The sequence below is a fragment of the Triturus cristatus genome, chromosome 8 (assembly GCF_964204655.1).
Source record: "Triturus cristatus chromosome 8, aTriCri1.1, whole genome shotgun sequence".
Taxonomy (NCBI): Eukaryota; Metazoa; Chordata; class Amphibia; order Caudata; family Salamandridae; genus Triturus; species Triturus cristatus.
In genome coordinates this window covers 852,825,984-852,844,290 of record NC_140591.1, presented here as the reverse complement: position 1 = coordinate 852,844,290, position 18,307 = coordinate 852,825,984, and the positions used below count along the sequence as shown (strand labels likewise).

At 45.9% G+C, this 18,307-nt stretch overlaps 1 protein-coding gene across 7 annotated transcripts in view; it reads right to left on the bottom strand.

Moving 5' to 3' along the window:
- The window catches only part of ST3GAL6 (ST3 beta-galactoside alpha-2,3-sialyltransferase 6), a 722,381-nt gene that overhangs the window by 216,028 nt on the left and 488,046 nt on the right, over positions 1–18,307 (bottom strand). For 3 of the 7 annotated variants that reach the window (XM_085622348.1, XM_085622349.1, XM_085622350.1), the window contains one exon: positions 16,307–16,429. The exons of the other annotated variants lie outside the window; for them this stretch is intronic. In XM_085622348.1, the coding sequence (XP_085478474.1) occupies positions 16,307–16,429 (123 nt within the window). The remainder of the gene's footprint in view (positions 1–16,306; positions 16,430–18,307) is intronic. 7 annotated transcript variants of the gene reach the window in all.

The window sequence follows — 18,307 nt, the reverse complement described above, 5'->3', positions numbered from 1 at the left end:
GGGTTTTACGAAAGGGGCATATAGAGAAGCAGAAGAAATATGGTAGAAGAAAACTGATAAGAGAAGTGGTCAATGGGTTAATATTGCTGTAAAAATTACAGGTAAACAGCGATTAAAATGAGGTCATAACCACGTGTGACCATTAACACACGTGCCTTTACCACAAATATGCCTCTACAATACATTTTGTTCTAAAGACATGAATGATAAAGGCATTTGCATGGTATATTATATATATATATATATCTCACCAAACAATGCCCATGCATTTGGATACGCACTCCTCCAGCCGGTGATTTGTCAAAATCTTTTAATTCAAAGGAACAAGCATGTAATTCTGATTCATTTCTGTCCTGCTGCCTGACGCGTTTCAGAGCCTTCGAGCTCTTTCCTCAGAGGCAGTTTGATTGCATTCAGTTTTCCTCTGCTCCCACAGTTCCCTGCGTGCTTTAAACATTTAATTAGGCCTCAGGTGTGCCTCTCTAGATAGATCGTATTTACAATGCACGTCGGAACTTGTAGTTCAATTCAGTTTTCTTTTTGGCCTCCAGTGGCTTTCATATGCATTTCAAACCTTTCCCAGGACTAATAACTGCCCTCCAGTGGGCTTCGGAATAAAAACATCTTGTTCCTCACAATTATGAACCAGCTGCGCCGTCATATTCACCCAAGGAATTCAGGTAAGACGAGCCCCTCCGATATTTCCGAGGGGTGGTGCGCCCTTCCCACGGCTGGACCCACCGTGTATTGAATATGCTACTTACCAGTATGCATCTGTTCTTGGCATGTAGGGCTGCTGACATTGATATCTGTGCATAGATCGCCGCCTAGTGTTGGGTCCGGATGTTTGCACGTTGTTGTCCTGGAAGAGTCTTCGAAGTATCCTGGGATAGGTGACTCCTCCCCTGGACTACAGTGCGCATGGGCATTCTCTCCATCCTCAGATTGTTTTTCGCCATTGTGGCAGTGATGGAGTAGATATAGAAAGTGATGACCATGCTTACAGTAATTCTGAGAGCTGCAGCTGCTATAGACGCCGGGGAGGAGGGAGGGCGGTATGAATGTCAGCAGCCCTACATGCCAAGAACAGATGCATACTGGTAAGTAGCATATTCAGTTCGAGGCATGTGGGCTGCTGAATTCATATCTGTGCATAGAATATATAGCAGTGCCCTCTTATTAGCGGCGGCTACCAGTGCCAGCTGCAGCGGTCTGAAAAAGAGTTTTGAGAACAGCCTGTCCTACAGCTGCCTGCTGTTTTGATTGCACATCTACACAATAGTGTTTGGTAAATGTATGTGTAGTGGACCAGGTGGCTGCTCTACATATGTCATGCAAAGGAATGTTTCCTAGGAAAGCCATTGAGGCCCCTAACTTACGTGTTGAGTGGGCTCGTGGGGGAATCGTTAAAGTACGTTTAGCCTTTTGATAGCAAATTTGGATACATTTAACGATCCATCTGGCTATTCCTGCTTTGGAGATAGCGTTACCTTTGTGGTGTGGGGCAAAGGCAACGAAAAGTTGTTGTGTTTTCCTAAAGGGTTTGGTCCTGTCGATATAATACATGAGGGCCCTTTTGACATCTAGTGTGTGGAGTGCCCTTTCTGCGACAGTTTGTGGGTTTTGGAAGAAAACGGGCAGTTCAATGGTTTGATTCATGTGGAACTGCGATACCACCTTTGGCATGAATTTGGGGTTGGTACGTAGTACGACCCTGTTGGCGTGAACCTGTATAAATGGCTCTTGAATGGTTAGTGCCTGGAGTTCACTAACTCTCCTCAAAGAAGTGATCGCTACTAGGAAAGCTACTTTCCAGGTAAGGAATTGAATCTCGCATGAGTGTAGAGGTTCAAAGGGTGGACCCATCAGGCGTGTGAGGACCAAGTTGAGGTTCCACATCGGAGCCGGTGGGTGGCTTGGTGGAATGACTCGTTTGAGTCCTTCCAAGAATGCTTTGATGGCAGGCACTCTGAATAGAGAGAGGTGCTGCCTGGTCTGCAGATACGAAGCAGTACAAAAGGGGGTGGTGATGGACGGAGCATCAGAACCAATCAAACACTCACACCCAGTCAACAGATCTGGGTTTGATCCATCACCATTCTTTAGCCCACTCTGCCACCCCAGTTCAGACATGGCCATATGCAAATCAGTCTGATCCTGTGCCTCATGGGAACAGTCCAGCCCTAACTGCCAAGCCCTGCCTTCCCTGGACGGGAAACAAGCTTCCTAGGACCGGTTTCTGGCATTTCAGCCGTCTTCAGCCAGGCTTGCTTGAATCCAGTGGCAAAGTGAGCAAGGGACTCACACCCAGTCAACAAGCTACTTTCCAGGTAAGGAATTGAATCTCGCATGAGTGTAGAGGTTCAAAGGGTGGACCCATCAGGCGTGTGAGGACCAAGTTGAGGTTCCACATCGGAGCCGGTGGGTGGCTTGGTGGAATGACTCGTTTGAGTCCTTCCAAGAATGCTTTGATGGCAGGCACTCTGAATAGAGAGAGGTGCTGCCTGGTCTGCAGATAGGCTGATATTGCGGTCAAATGGACACGTATAGAGGTGTACGCCAGATTGCATCGGTATAGGTGTAATAGGTAACAAATAATGTTTTGGATGGATGCGTCTAGCGGGTTAATGTCATTATTATTGCAATAAATGACGAACCTCTTCCATTTGGCTGCATAGCAAGCTCTGGTAGTGGGTCGCCTGGCCTCCTTAATGATGTCCATACAGTCAGGTGGCAGGTTGAGGTAGCCAAACTCTAGGACTTCAGGAGCCAGATTGCCAGGTTCAGCTGTTGCGGATCTGGGTGCTGAATCTCTCCATGGTTCTGCGTCAAATGCTCGGGTTTGATCCGCAGCCTTTGATGCGGCACCACGGAAAGTTCGAGAAAGGTGGTGTACCACGGCTGGCGTGCCCACGTTGGAGCAACCAGGACGAGCGTCAGTGAGTGTTGACGCAGTTTGCGTGCCACCAGCGGTATCAGTGGTGCTGGGGGAAAAGCGTACGCAAATCTGCCGGACCAGTTCATCCATATCGCATTGCCCTGCGACAGCGGATGTGGGAACCTGGCGGCAAAGCTTTGGCATTTTGCGTTTTCGCTTGTCGCGAATAGGTCTATCTCTGGATGACCCCACTGCTGGAAGTACGGTTGGAGTACTGATGGGTGTAACTCCCACTCGTGCATCTGGTGGCTGTGTCTGCTGAGCAGATCCGCCATCTGGTTGTCTTTGCCGGGGAGGTGTTCTGCCATGAGGAACATGTTCCTCTGAATGGCCCACTTCCACATGCTCTGAGCCAGATGAGACAACTGTGGAGAGTGTGTTCCTCCCTGCTTCTGTATGTAGTACATGGCAGTCATGTTGTCCGTCCGGATCAACACGACTTTGTTGCACAAGTGTACTTTGAATGCTTTCATAGCGAGGAAGATTGCCATCAGCTCTAGAAGGTTGATGTGCATCTTCTTTTGTTGTTGTGTCCATAGTCCCTGCACTGTGTAATGGAGTACATGAGCTCCCCATCCCTGGAGAGACGCGCCCGCCGTCAGTATTATCTGTGGGACAGGCTCTTGGAACGGTCGGCCCTTGCAAAGGTTTTGTGGATTCCACCAATGCAGAGAGTTGTATGCCCGACCGCTCACCAACACTAGGTCTTTCAACTGTCCTTGAGCTTGATTCCACTGATGTGCTAAGCACTCCTGAAGCGGGCGCATATGTAGTCTCGCGTGTGGGACTATGAAGATGCAGGAGGCCATCATGCCTATCAACTGCATGAACACTCGCGCGGGCAGGGAGTGTTGTGGTTTGAACTTGGAAATCAGCATTTGCATGCTGTTGATTCTCACCAAATTTGGCTGAGCTGTGGCCGCCAGAGTGTCTATAGTCGCACCTAGGTACTGTTGTACGTGTGCGGGCTGGAGATGGGATTTTGGGTAATTTAGTGAGAACCCCAGACTGTGAAGGAGGTGAATGGTGCGGGACATGTGGCTGGCACATTGCTGGGCTGACTTCGCTTGAACGAGCCAGTCGTCCAGGTAAGGGTAAACGTGTATGTGCTGCCTCCGTAGATGTGCCGCCACAGTAGCTAGGCACTTTGTAAACACCCTTGGTGCCGTTGTCACGCCGAAGGGAAGGACTCTGAATTGGTAGTGCTGTCCTTGAACAGTGAACCTGAGGTATTTTTTGTGTGATGGGTGAATGGGTATGTGGAAATACGCATCCTTGAGGTCCAGTGTGGCTAGAAAGTCTCCCTGCTTGAGCAGCGGCAGGACTTGCTGGAGAGTGAGCATGTGAAAATGCTCGGAAAGAATGTATCTGTTTAGGGGTCTCAGGTCTAATATAGGTCTGAGTGACCCGTCCTTCTTCGGTATTAAAAAGTACAGGGAGTACACCCCCGTACCCTGCTCGTGGACGGGTACGACCTCTATTGCGCTTTTTAGAAGCATGCTTTGCACCTCCTGCTGTAAGAGCGTTAAGTGCTCTGAGGACATAGGACGGTTTTTTGGAGGTATTGTGGGTGGAGTGGAGGTTAGTTCTAGACAGTAACCGTATTTGACAATATCTTTGACCCACCTGTCCGTGGTGATGGAGTTCCACGTGGACAGGAACCTTTGTAGCCTTCCCCCGACAGGTGTTATGTGGTCGGGAGGAAGGGAGAGGGCGTCACTGCTTGTTCTTGGGGGAGGACCTGGTGTTGCCGTAGCCGCGTCCTCTGCCCTTTGTACTGGAGCCACGATATCCACCCCGGGTGTTTTTATCTTAGGTGGTTTGTGTGTTGCCCTTGTTGTATGTTTGCTGTGACCCCTGTCCTCTACCCGCTCCTCTATTTCCGGGGCGACGAAAGGAGCCGCTCCGAAAGGACTGAGTCTGGAGAGCCCCCATGGACTTTGCAGTGTCCGTGTCCTTCTTTATTTTCTCTAGGGTAGTGTCAACCTCCGGGCCGAATAAATAGTCGGGGTTGACAGGCTGGTTGAGTATGTTGTTTTGCACCTCAGGTTTGAATCCGGAGATTCGTAACCAGGCATGTCGTCGCAGCATGACGCTAGTGTTTATGGCCCTGGCAGCTGTGTCTGCGGCATCCAGCGCGCACTTGATGGATGCGTTTTGTGAGGAGCTGTCCCTCCCTGATGAGGATCTCTGCACCTTCTCTGAATTGGTCAGGGAGATGTTGGATTAGCTGCTCTAATGTGTCGTAGTGCGCTCTATCGTAGCGAGCGAGGAGTGCTTGAGTATTGGCAATGCGCCATATGTTGGCTGCCTGGGCGGCAACCCGTTTGCCAGAGGTCTCTAACACCTTGGACTCTTTGTCCGGGGGAGGAGCGTCACCTGTTGTTTGTGAGTGTGCCCTCTTGCGAGCATTCGCAACGACAATGGAATCCAGAGGTAATTGGCCTCTGATGTAAGTAGGGTCCCCAGGCGCTGATCTGTATTTTTTGTCGATCCTGGGGTTTATCACTCTTGCCCTGGTGGGTTCCTTGAAGATGTCCTTTGCTGGTTTGAGGACACCCTTCAACATGGGTAGAGTTTTTATATTTCTTTCTGAGGATGCAAAAGTATCCATAAGAAAGTCGTCCTCGACGGTGTCCGAGTGAAGTTGCACCCCATGATTGGCCGCAGCACGTTCAATTAGAGCGTTGAACGCTGCCGTGTCCTCTGTGGGAGATGTTTTTGCTCCATAGAGTTGCGGGTCTTGTGCATCCATAGGTGCACCTGGGTCCACAGGGTCATCCCAAGTTTGATCAGGGTCCTGTTGACCGTCAGGGTCCATGTCTCCGGGGTAGGGGACTTGGTCACCCATGTAGTCCCCCAACGCATCCGTGTCGGAGTGTGTGGGAGAGAAGGATTGTGGATCCTGGTAGGGTGAGTGGAAAGGTTCGTAAAGAACTGGTTCTGCAGCTTTCTTTTGAGTGGAATCCTGAAGGAGTCCAAAGCCGGCTCCGAAGTTATTTTCCGTTTGTGGATAATCATCCTGCCGGTGTCGGCGTCGATTATATGCGATGGAGACGTGTCCGCAGAGTGTTCGGCAGGCGTGATCGTGGTATGGGTCACCCGTGTCCTGATTTGGAACATTTTCGGGGCCGTGGATGGTGGCAGGCCAAAAGTAATGTTGGCTGGTGTCGAAGAGGCTGCTGGAGCTTTAATTGGCTCAGAGCCCGACGTGTCCTGGAGGACCATTTTCTTTTTGGTGCTTTGCGCAGCAATGGGTCGCGTCTGGAGCGCCCTCGAGTCTTTCGCACCGACCGGTTCTGTGGAGGCGGTCGTGGATTTTTTCGGCGCCGGTGGGTCATCGAGTCGAGGGGCGGGAGCGGCCGTCGACTTCTTCGATGATTTTGGCTTAGATGTCGCCGTGGAAGCGGTGTGAGACGCAGCAGGCTGTTTGACCTTTGGGGTCGGAGTCGATTGCGTCGGTGCCGGGAGCCGAGCAGGTTTGGTGGTACCGAAGGCCTTCTTCCTTATGTCGACTCCGACGTCAGCCGCTTCGAGTTCGGCACCGAAGTCTCGTTTGGTGCGCTCGGTGCCGATGTGTTTTGCTGGCGTCGAAGGTGTGGAGGGCCTCGATCCGACCAGCGCCACTTTCGGTTTCGGTTTCAAGTGAACCAATACAGCTTTCGGTTTCGGTTTTAAAGAAGGGAAACAAGCCATTTTGGGCATTAATGGCTGCCGCTGAATGTCCGAGGCCGGGCCCGAGGGCGGGGCCGAAGAACTGCGGGATAGGTCTTGGGTAAGGCCCGAAGGCGATCCCTCGACCGGAGCCATAGACTGTTGCACTGGGCTTTCTTCAGTCTGAACGGGTAGGCCTTGCTCGTCACCGGAGCTACTCTCTTCGGCCCCTAAGGCCTCATTGTAGTCTCCTACCTCGGTGTCGTCTTCATCTCTGTGAAAGAGTGTTTCGTCGACGTCTTCCGATCCGGAGTCATGTTCGGAAACGGGACTGGAGGGTAGGTTCTCCACTTCTTCGACATCTTCGGTCTCGGCATTGAAGATGTCGGCCGGGGCCGGTGCCGCTTGCTGCGCCTCGAGTCTCGCCGCTCGTCAATTCCGTACAGTCTTCTTGGATCGAAATCTGGCACAGGCCATGCATGTAGATTCGTCGTGATCCGGTGAAAGGCATTTGTTGCACACCGGATGGACGTCGACGTGGGGGTATTTCGCATTGCATACCGGACACCTCTTGAATGGTGTCCTCGATTCCATCGCTGATGTCGAATCGACGGTCGGGTAAGATGCGAAAGTTTGTTCTAGAAGTTAGTAAACTAACAAAGATACTATCGATACCGATCGAGAACAGTACCGACGCGAGCTAAAGGCCTTTTGGCCTGAAAACAGGGTTTCCTAACTTGAGTCAAGATAACACATCCGAACCCAATGGCGGAAAAAAACAATCTGAGGATGGAGAGGATGCCCATGCGCACTGTAGTCCAGGGGAGGAGTCACCTATCCCAGGATACTTCGAAGACTCTTCCAGGACAACAACGTGCAAACATCCGGACCCAACACTAGGCGGCGATCTATGCACAGATATGAATTCAGCAGCCCACATGCCTCGAACTTATCTCACCAAACAATGCCCATGCATTTGGATACGCACTCCTCCAGCCGGTGATTTGTCAAAATCTTTTAATCCAAAGTAACAAGCATGTAATTCTGATTCATTTCTGTCCTGCTGCCTGACGCGTTTCAGAGCCTTCGAGCTCTTTCCTCAGAGGCAGTTTGATTGCATTCAGTTTTCCTCTGCTCCCACAGTTCCCTGCGTGCTTTAAACATTTAATTAGGCCTCAGGTGTGCCTCTCTAGATAGATCGTATTTCCAATGCACATCGGAACTTGTAGTTCAATTCAGTTTTCTTTTTGGCCTCCAGTGGCTTTCATATGCATTTCAAACCTTTCCCAGGACTAATAACTGCCCTCCAGTGGGCTTCGGAATAAAAACATCTTGTTCCCCACAATTATGAACCAGCTGCGCCGTCATATTCACCCAAGGAATTCAGGTAAGACGAGCCCCTCCGATATTTCCGAGGGGTGGTGCGCCCTTCCCACGGCTGGACCCACCGTGTATTTATCTCACCAAACAATGCCCATGCATTTGGATACGCACTCCTCCAGCCGGTGATTTGTCAAAATCTTTTAATTCAAAGGAACAAGCATGTAATTCTGATTCATTTCTGTCCTGCTGCCTGACGCGTTTCAGAGCCTTCGAGCTCTTTCCTCAGAGGCAGTTTGATTGCATTCAGTTTTCCTCTGCTCCCACAGTTCCCTACGTGCTTTAAACACATATATATATATATATATACATACACACTGGCGGTCGCCAGTAGATAGTTATAGTTAGGACCTATTTTCCATAGGAAATCCGCAACATTCTATTCCCAATAAGTCTGGCACCGATTGACGAATCTTAGCGAAATTTTCCAAACTTTTGGCCAGCTCCGCTCCTACCCTGAAAGTTTCGCGGTGATTCGTCAAGCGGGGGCCGAGAAAAAAGGGGGGTCCCAAAACGTGTTTTCCCCATGCAATTTCCCGTAGGACCTGTTGTTGCAGCTACAGCCCGAACTGCTGAACGGAATTACACTAAATTTGGCAAAGAGGTAGTCCTCAGTTCAGACTCGTGCCGTTTGCTTAAATGGTGTAAATCCGTTCAGTAGTTCCTGAGAAAATTAGAGTTAAAAGTTATTGATATCTATGGCCGGGGACGATCCGCACACCCTCCCCGCACCCTCCCGAGCACGAGCTGAATGCTAATTGGCTGCCAACACTCTGAATCAGGAAGTGTTGGCAGCCATCTTGTGCCTCGGTAGAACCGAGGCACAAGAAAACCGAAAAAAGGCGCAAAACGCGACAAGGGGGCAGGGTAGAAACACTCTGACCCCCAAGGCCCCAAAAAAATCATTTTTTGTAAAAAAAATCGCGGGATGCGCGTAGGGTCCGCGCATCCCACTAACGAAAAAAATAAACGAAGTGCTTTGTTTTGATTTAGCCCTTTTGGGGACGCAAGTCCCGGGTGTAATATGGTATTATAATGGGGGGCCCAGAGGGGCCCCCCAGCCAGGTGGGGACCGCCACCCCCCGAGGCTTTTGTAAAATACGTGGGGGGGGCTCTCAGCCCCTCCCCAGCCCCAGGGACCGCCACCTCCCGGGGCTTCAATTTCTTTGTTGGGGGGGCCCACGGCCCGCCACCCCCGGGGCTTTTAAAAAAAAAAATATATACCATGTGGGGGGCTCAAGTCCTCCCACACTCCCCGGGGACCGCCACCTCCCCGGGGCTCTAAATATGTAAAATGGGGGGTCCGTGAGGGACCCCCCAGCCCCGTGGACCACCACCCCCCGGGGCTTTGAAAGAGGTGGGAGGGGGGCCGTGCGGCCCCCCTCCTGGAGCCCTCGATGGCCATGGGGACCGCCACCCCCCAGGGCCGGCTCCTGAAGTGTCCCGGGGTGCCCACCCCCAGGACACTGCCGTTTGCAATGACAGGGCGGGAGCCTCGCGGGTCCCACCCTGTCATTGCAAACTGCTCTGCTATTTGGAAGAGAGAGCAGGAAACCTGCTCTCTCTTCCAAATAGCAAAGCTGATTGCTTTTCCACATGGGGAGCAGCATGTTAGCTGCTCCCCATGTGGAAAAGCAATGCCGGCTCCCGCAGGATGCGGGGAGCCGGCTGGGACCGTGGGGGGATTGGGACCCCCCCACGGTCCCCAAGGAGATGGCAAGGCCCGGGGGATGGGGTCCCCAAGGCCATAAGTGTCCCAGGAGGGGGGCCACGCGCCCCCCCTCCTAAATGTTTTTAAAAAACTAATAAAAAAACGGCCCCGGGGGATAGGGTCCCCGGGGCCTGAAGTGGACACAGGAGGGGGGCTACGCACTAGATGGAGCAATGGCAGTAGAAAGAAAAAAAGAAGTTAAAGATCAATGTTAGGCAAATGATATGGCAGGAAAACTCGCAGTGCTCGGGCTGGAAAGGAAAAATTTAAACATAGTATGCGTAAATAATTACTATATATATATTTTTTAAATGGTTAAAGACTAATACATTCAACAAAGGGCACTTATTGTTTAAGAAAGAAAATTATGTTCATTGCAGATACCAGATCGAATGATGGACTTTATACATGAGAAACACACTCAGTAGCGTTGTACCACAGTCCATACAATCGAAACAGAGAGATTAGAAGTTATCAATGTGGGGATTATGCTTGCTAATTTTTTATTTTAACCATTCACATGCATTTAGCAACCATGACTTTACAACAACATTTTCGTGGTAAAGGAATATACACTGTAAAACATTACAATGTAAATGTATGCATACTAATGACGCATGCGTGGCATTGACACTGTAAATGCATGCGCCCTAATTGCCTGCGTGGTTCCGTCATACAACCAAAATTACCAAACTGTTGTCATACAGTTCCTGTGACTTAAGTAAAACTGCGTATCGGACAACATAACCATAAGAATATGGCAACTGAGTCCATACAGCAGAGTATGTTGACTCAATTCTTAGATAGCGCACAGTGCCCCATTCGAACCCCTAACCATACCAGGGTACCAGATGGTATCTGCAACTGCAAAATATGACCACTCTAATGCCCCAAAGAAATTGTGTAAACATATCTATGCTTTTGCTGTTACTCGGGCATGCCCAAAGGAGACACAAGAAATATACAAATTGGCTTTTCAAATATTTTTTGAAGCAACTGTATTCTTGTGTGAAAAGCGTGAGCTACAATTATTAGTACAATGAAACAAAGGATTCTAACCAGCATTACAAGAATGGTGAAGAGGATAAACAGTTAAACCATTATAACATTATTGTGTGATTATATGATTATATAATTATATTCATACTTCTATTTATTACCTACAATAGCAACAGCATAGTGGGAGTACCCCCTGCAAGATCTCTTGGGACAACCCAACACCCCGCATCTGTGCATGATGTATCTGAAAGCCGATTGAAGTAGAACACTCTATCGCCCTTTGCAGGAATGGTTAAGAATCAGCAGGGCTGCATCTTAGTCACAGTGCACAGCATTCCAGGACAATCCTAGCAAAGAAGCGCTCCTCTGCACAATTTGGCTCAGAGGCGGTTTATATAACAAAAGCACTGTTCCAATCGCACTGTGTTAGAGGTGCAGAGCTGATGTGATTGTCTTGAGACTCAGAGCTGTCTCCAATCGGGCAACTAAATGCAAGGGCATCACCTTCAATGTTCCTAGCCCTAGAAACAGGGTATGGGCAGCACAGTAATATGGTTATTAAGAAATGTTCTGCATTCTAAACCGTTTCAAAGTATGCTATCATGCAAGTTCAAAACATGTAAAAAGTCAACGTTAGAAAAATAGGTCAAGTATAACATGTAGTTCAAAATGGAGACTTTGTGCGAAGGCCCCATTGAACCTTAAAACACTGTTGTAAAAATGTATTCTTGCCATGCATTTGCCTGGTATTGCCTATAAAAGGAACGCTTAAGCACCCATTCTGAGAAGTATGCAATTGGCTTAACTATAGTGCAAACTGCACAACCAGCAAATATTGAACATGCAGAGTTCAATATTTAGTGGGTTCACCACTTATACATACCATGATAATTTATGCATCATGGAATAGTGAAAATTGCTAATAGAACATGTTGATCAACTTTTGGTGCTGTATTTGGTTCTGCTCAAACAGAATGGGCACTATTTTCCATGCATAATTTGCGCCAGATTTAAGTGACGACAATTGAATGGGCGAAAGCTCCGGTGTGTAGAATCTGCACGAAGTTTATAAATTAAGGCTTGAACCTCAACATGGATTCACGCCCACATTGGATACAGTGTCTTAGTGCTAAGCAAATAAATCAGTTTTAGATTGCTTCCCAAAAATGCCGCATGAAACGAGTCCACTTACCAATTAGGTATAATACGTAAAAAGAATTTTCAATTAATGCCAAGACACCATTTATAATATCTGAAATAGACCAAACAGCTTGGTGCATTTTTTAATAGCAACAAACATACATTTCTTACATACATGTGGGCAAATAACTACTTATCACTTAGGTAAGGAAGATAGTGGAGACTACCTCCTTTCAGCTAGAGATGCAGGTCCCACCTGTCCACCACCGACACCTACTGCAAGCTGAGCCTGGTGGACCTAAGAACATCTTATCAGCTGACACTGCCTCAGCATTCATTATCTAGCATCTTTTCTAAATAGTGTCTCGACACATAAACCTCAGCAGTTATTTCAGCATGCAGAATGACAACTCTGCTTAATCAGCAGAGCGCCGCATGTCAACATTCCAGCCCGCTATCCCAGGTGGTTGAATGCTCCAGGCATTTTTGGAACGTGGCAGCATTATTAAGCATTTCTTACCGGTTAGACTTCAATTTTAGAGCCAAATTCTAATGATTCAATATCGCTGCATTTAGAAGTACAGCCAAGAGCAGATCATTTGTATCCTTAGGAGCAGAGAAATGTTCAGGGTCTCACTAAGTTGAGAGAAGGGTCACCAATTATTATTTAAAGTGCTAAGACCTGGTGTTGTTTGTGATCTCCCAGCCACAGAACTGATGGCAGATGCTTGTACGCCCGAATATTAAAATATGGGGTCCTCAGCAGACTTTCTATGGAAAATATGATGCCACCAACTGGTATATCACAAGGTTCAGTGGCAGTCTACTGAAGACATCAGCAGATTCAATTCTAATAAAGTAATGGGAATACGGAGTTACTCAAAGATTTGTAATACACAATGACAATTTCAGATCGATTGCGATGTTAATGGCATTAAGTACTAAATGTACGTCTCCCCAACCCGAATGGGTGTCCCCATAACCTGCGTATTCTTCGGCTAATGTCCTTTTAACTATATTACTTAATACGCTTGAAAAGTCAGAACACTACAATGACCCTTCTACTGTGGTACCACTCTGGAGTTAAAGACAGATTTCTTTGTGCTGTACTCCCACACCACAACTCAAGACTACAAGCGAGATGGACATCAAAGAGCAGCAATGTTCGGATGATGAAATAAATCGATTGTAGCTGTGTGGCCCTTGAGCATCAGTTTCTGATGCACATCAGTATGTTGCAAGGATTCTCCACAGAGCTTGTGCACGGCACACAGCTAGCATTACTCAATGTTCTACAAGGTTATCAGTTATACTTCAGTATCAGAGTGATTAAACTGCATACCCTTGTTGCTTGTTGTGATACTGATCCCAAGCAAACTGGTGATGTGGAATTGACGTTATCTTTTACAAAAACCTTTACAACTCCAAGTCAGCTTACAGTATTCCCAAGCCATAACAACTCCACACTACATTTTCATTGATGTTTAAAATGATGCTGGATTTTACATCACAAAAAGACGTACTTTCACTACACAGCTGCAGCGTACATAAAATGGAAGGTATAAAATATCCCTAATTACAGAACGCGGATGTACAACTGTAAACTTACTACCACCACCTTCACCCTGATTCCAGATTCACTGTCGACATGGCACTACTGCACATCTTTATGACCACCTTCTGTATACATCGGTGGTATCCAAAACATTGCTGTAGCTTTGCTTTATCATCTCAAGACCTCCAAAGGACTTTGTGACTCGCCTGGCAAAAACCATCCAAGCCTTTCAATTATGGACACTAAGCTTTTTGACAATTTCCGCTTGACGTGGTTGAGGTGGGAGAAACTAGCATATCCTGGATCTTAGCTGGTGGCCTATTTAGAGTAATCGGAGGGTTACTAAATTAGGTAGGACAGTTATTTTGGATAACGCCTCAATCTAAAGGAGTTCCTATTTCGCCATCTACCACAACCAGAAGCAAAAAAAATGTGGACATTCAGAAATCATACATTTTAGCATACTAGGCATTGGTTCACTGGGCCGGCAAAGAGATAACTTCATCAGGCCAGAACGATCGGACCAAAAGTTTTAGCCTGCCATGTTGTTACTCATTGCGCATCAACTTACCCCCTTACAAAGACCCATTTATCCAATGTGGGATTAGAAACTTGAAACTTTATATCTTTAAGAAATTCGAGGCGCCCAAGACATTACATGTCATACCCTTGTCCTGACTGTCATTCTGCACTGTAGAGGTGGAAGGGGCATGCCTCCATCTCAAACAACTGTCAGTCAACGAACACCTCCTTTGCTCTGCAAATATCAAAGAAACTGTCCTGAAAAGAGATAGGTGGTGCTCTGGAGTTCGACCGCGGTTAGCGTTGTGGAAGAGGTAAAAAGATTAGACTGCTAAGCATTTTCCTAGACCAAGGGTCCATGAGAAAACCTACACTGGTACCCTTGCTTCGCTAGAGGGCATTCAGCTTAATTTTTCCTGGTCACATTTTACTGTTCTGGATCTCAAGGGTAGTGATACTGCAAAAGTAATCTGGACAAGCGATGTGCGTCACTTATGCCATCACCTAGTCTTCAGAGAACCAGCTTATCTCAGAGATCTGAAAGTCAAGTTCGTTGGTCATTAACATCAGTCCAAACACAGTTCCCAAGATAGTCTGTATGAGTGAAAGTTGGCTACTGCCTATGGTGGTGCTAGCACAAAATTTTATTATTTGCCAAATGCTTTTTTTAAAAATACAATGTGCAGAATTGACATTGAAGAATGAAGTCAGTCAGTCAGTCAGTCAGTCAGAAATTCTTTATTTCTCTGTTACGCCCATAAAAGCACAGATAAAAATACAATACAATTCATTCTTTCGAATATCCTAATATGACTTTCATTATTCGAGATACAAATAGCATAATAAAGTGCATGAGCGTTACTAAATTATTTATAAAAATCCTCTAAAAATAGAGATTAAAAATAGAGATGAATAAATAGATACAAAATGCACACATACCCCCGGAAAAAGAATATTATAGAATAGTATTAAAAAGAGACCAATCACAATAATCGAATAAAATGATCAAATTAGGCAGGCCCTTACTTTAAAATGGCTTGACGTGTGCACCACATGGAAAATAAATATCGAGAAACTGAATACGCAATAGGCATGAAGAATGAAGTATGTTTAATGCTAAATTTGTATTAGGCAACCATACTTAAAACCTATGGACAGGTAACTCCGTGATGAGGCCTGGATTCTTAAGCTGAAATATGTAAAGGTACCAAGTTTTAACGGGAAGACCCATTGATTCTGAAATGCCTATTTTTTTAACTTTAACCGACAGTTGTGAAAGTTGTTTTTCTTCTTGTGCTGCCGATGTTGCAATTTCAGAAGCTACTGTTTATTAGGTAATGAATAGACATTTGTTGCATAAGATGACTGATAGTGAGGTTCACACCGCAAAAGATGCATATGACAGGGAGGATGATTCATGAAAAACACGATTTTGAAACACAAGATAGGATGTGACGCAACATTCAAGGACACAATGGTTAAAGACCATTGTACTCGGGTGAGAAGATGGGGAAAAGACCTGTTCCCAGGAGCATGCTGAAATCGTATTAGTCAACAAGAAGAAAGAATATGAATGTTGCAATACAGAAAACGTGTGTTCATGTTCCTAGACTAATAAGGTAGAGATTCTTCCACCCTTTCAATGTAGAGCAGTCTGAGTTTTCACTCAGCCTTTTCCTGTGCCACACTCTCTTAGAGGAGATGCTGTACTGTGTTTCCTTGACATCTCTATATGAGAATTCTACTATTATTTGAGCTGAGAATACTTCCCAGTTTATACTTCTAAAGTTTTATGCTTATGCTCAATTCTCTCATCAGAACTCTTCATGGGTATCTGAACTGACACCTTAAATCCTACTCGCATTTATCTAAGCTTAGAATAGGGAGGTTTCTTTATGGAATGCGCTTGTTACATTTATTTTGATTTACTGACCCGACTTGCCTTATTACTATAAAATGATTTATTTATTACATTAAACTTTGATGATGAATCTTTAAAAATAATGTTTAATAAAAGAGAGAATAACAAAAAAATTTGTTTTAAACCCCTTAACACTAAAGTAATGATAACTGATAATGATTTATGTTGAGATTTAAATTATGCGTCTCAGCTGACAAAAAAGATCCATCGACCGCAGTATGTAGGGTTCTTGGTGAAGAGTATGTAAAGAATGACACCCCGTGCTCCAGCAGTTGTTTGGGTCTGCACTTCACACTATCAACTGCAATGGCCAAGTAATCTGCTTTTCCCTCATCACAATAAGCACAGGGCATCCCTTTCTGTGCCTATAATAGGGAGGAAGGGACGTAGCTAAACGAGAAGAAGAAACCTATGGCTTTGCCATCTAGGATGAAGGAGAATAAATCACTAAATGCCCCATGGGCCAGATGTAATGAACTGCCTTACCTTAAACTGGGACTTGCCCCAGCGAGAGACTTTATTGCTTTAGCCTCAATCCTGTTCTGGGTCCGTTTCTGGATTACCCCTGGAGGGCTCTTTTCTGGATGAGTCTTGAGCGGGATGTTAGGCCTGGAGCAAGTGAAAAAATACCCTAGTTTAGCTGCGAAAAACCCCAAATTGCAGAGTCTAGGGCAAAGATACTTTTGGAATGCAACTGACACTCTTATTAAGCATCCTTATTGAAATTTCAAAAAGGCATTACAAAATGACTAACTCTCCTGCAGATCCAGGGGTTGTTGGTGGTGGGAGTGGTGTTTAAAACTCCACCCGAAAAGCTACTTAAGGATTTTTAAGGAACCTTATCTAGGGCAAACCGCTTCTTTGTTATCTTTGCTCTGTCCTAACCCATTTATATTAACAAACTAGATTCTCCTGGGAGACAGTTTGGCAGAGTGGGAGGACAGATGTGTTCTTGGGTTGTGCAACAAGAACCTAGAAATCATATCCTGATGTTCAGTCACACGTTTTTCACAGTCTGCTCAAGCAGGCTAAGACGCTTTTCCATCAAATCGCAGTGGTCCACATGCGGCCTACGGTTGGTGCCAATGAAGTAGGCAGATTCGGCCGAACTGAGGTTTGGTGCCTATGCTTTGGCATGCACCCAGTTAATTTGTGTTCAAACAGACAGTGGCTATCAGGTGTCTCAAATAAAACAGTGGTGTTCATGTCTGAGATTTAAAGCCTGCTTTGTTATGGCTGGTTCTTGTAGGCAAAGGGTATTGTGTTTCCAAATGGTCCGTTTATTGTTTAAATTTAGCTCCAATTCAAATGCAGCAGCTGTAGTTCTAGTACTTATCCATTGAGCTTTTCTACATTTATTTCTCCTCTGGTGGTTGCACTCAAAATATAGTTAACCCACTCCAGCTCACCAAGGTGGGATCTTATCTCACGTAAACACTAAAATACGCAAAGCTCAAGAAATGCAAGTTATATTGTAAATGTAATAGACCAGTGGCCATGTCACTTTGGAATGATCTTGCAGCAGGTCCAAGTGTCTGTATTACCGTACCTACATTGCTTTGTTTTACATACTTTTGGTGAACATCAGAGCTCTCAAGTTTCCCTAGCTCGTGTATGTGTATTGCATCCTCTCCAAGTCGTTGCTTTGCATTCTGGAGATTGTAGTTACATTTATCCCACAATAACATCATAACTGCATTTTCCAAGACACAAAAAAAAGCCTGGACGAGCTCAGGAACATACTAAGGCTGTATCATGTTTTTTAGCTGGAATGTTTTTAAGTAGAGTTTTAAGAAATTGTCTTACAGCGCTCTAGATAGTTTATATATGTGAGCTTTATTCTATTTTGATATTGGAAAAGAACATATATAATGCACTACATTGATGTTATTTTAATTTATTTCTGACTTTTCATTTCTGACTGTTCTATCAGCAATATAGGCATAAACCTGGGTGGCGCCTCTTCTTGACACTTTCACGGCGGTAACCTGATGGACCCATCAAAGTTTACTGGTGAATTACGAACTGGATGGAAAGGCGTCACATTATAAAGCTTTCCAGATGAGGCCTGCACCAGTATCCACATAAGCATCTGCATTAATAACATGGTTCCAAATTTCAACCCACTGCAAACATCTCATTACATGTAACAGTACATTGGTGTATTTCAAGGCTGAGTTTCCTGTGGATTCCTCTGACACATTTGCAACCATGTACAGTCACGATGGTGAGGGCTTTGCGTTACTGATTAGTGCACTTAATTTTTACTGACCCCCAATTTAACTAGGAATCTACTTTATTAGAGTGCCCGTCTTCAACATAATTCGAATCCTCTGCATTGCTTACCGATCTGTGGTTGCCCCTAATATGAGAATACAACACAAGGGTGAGGTACAGTAATGAAGAATGGTGTACGCCCATGTGATCTATAAAGCAAGTAGCCTTGAGAAACATGAATAATAGGAAGTTATAGTTTAGGAAAATAGG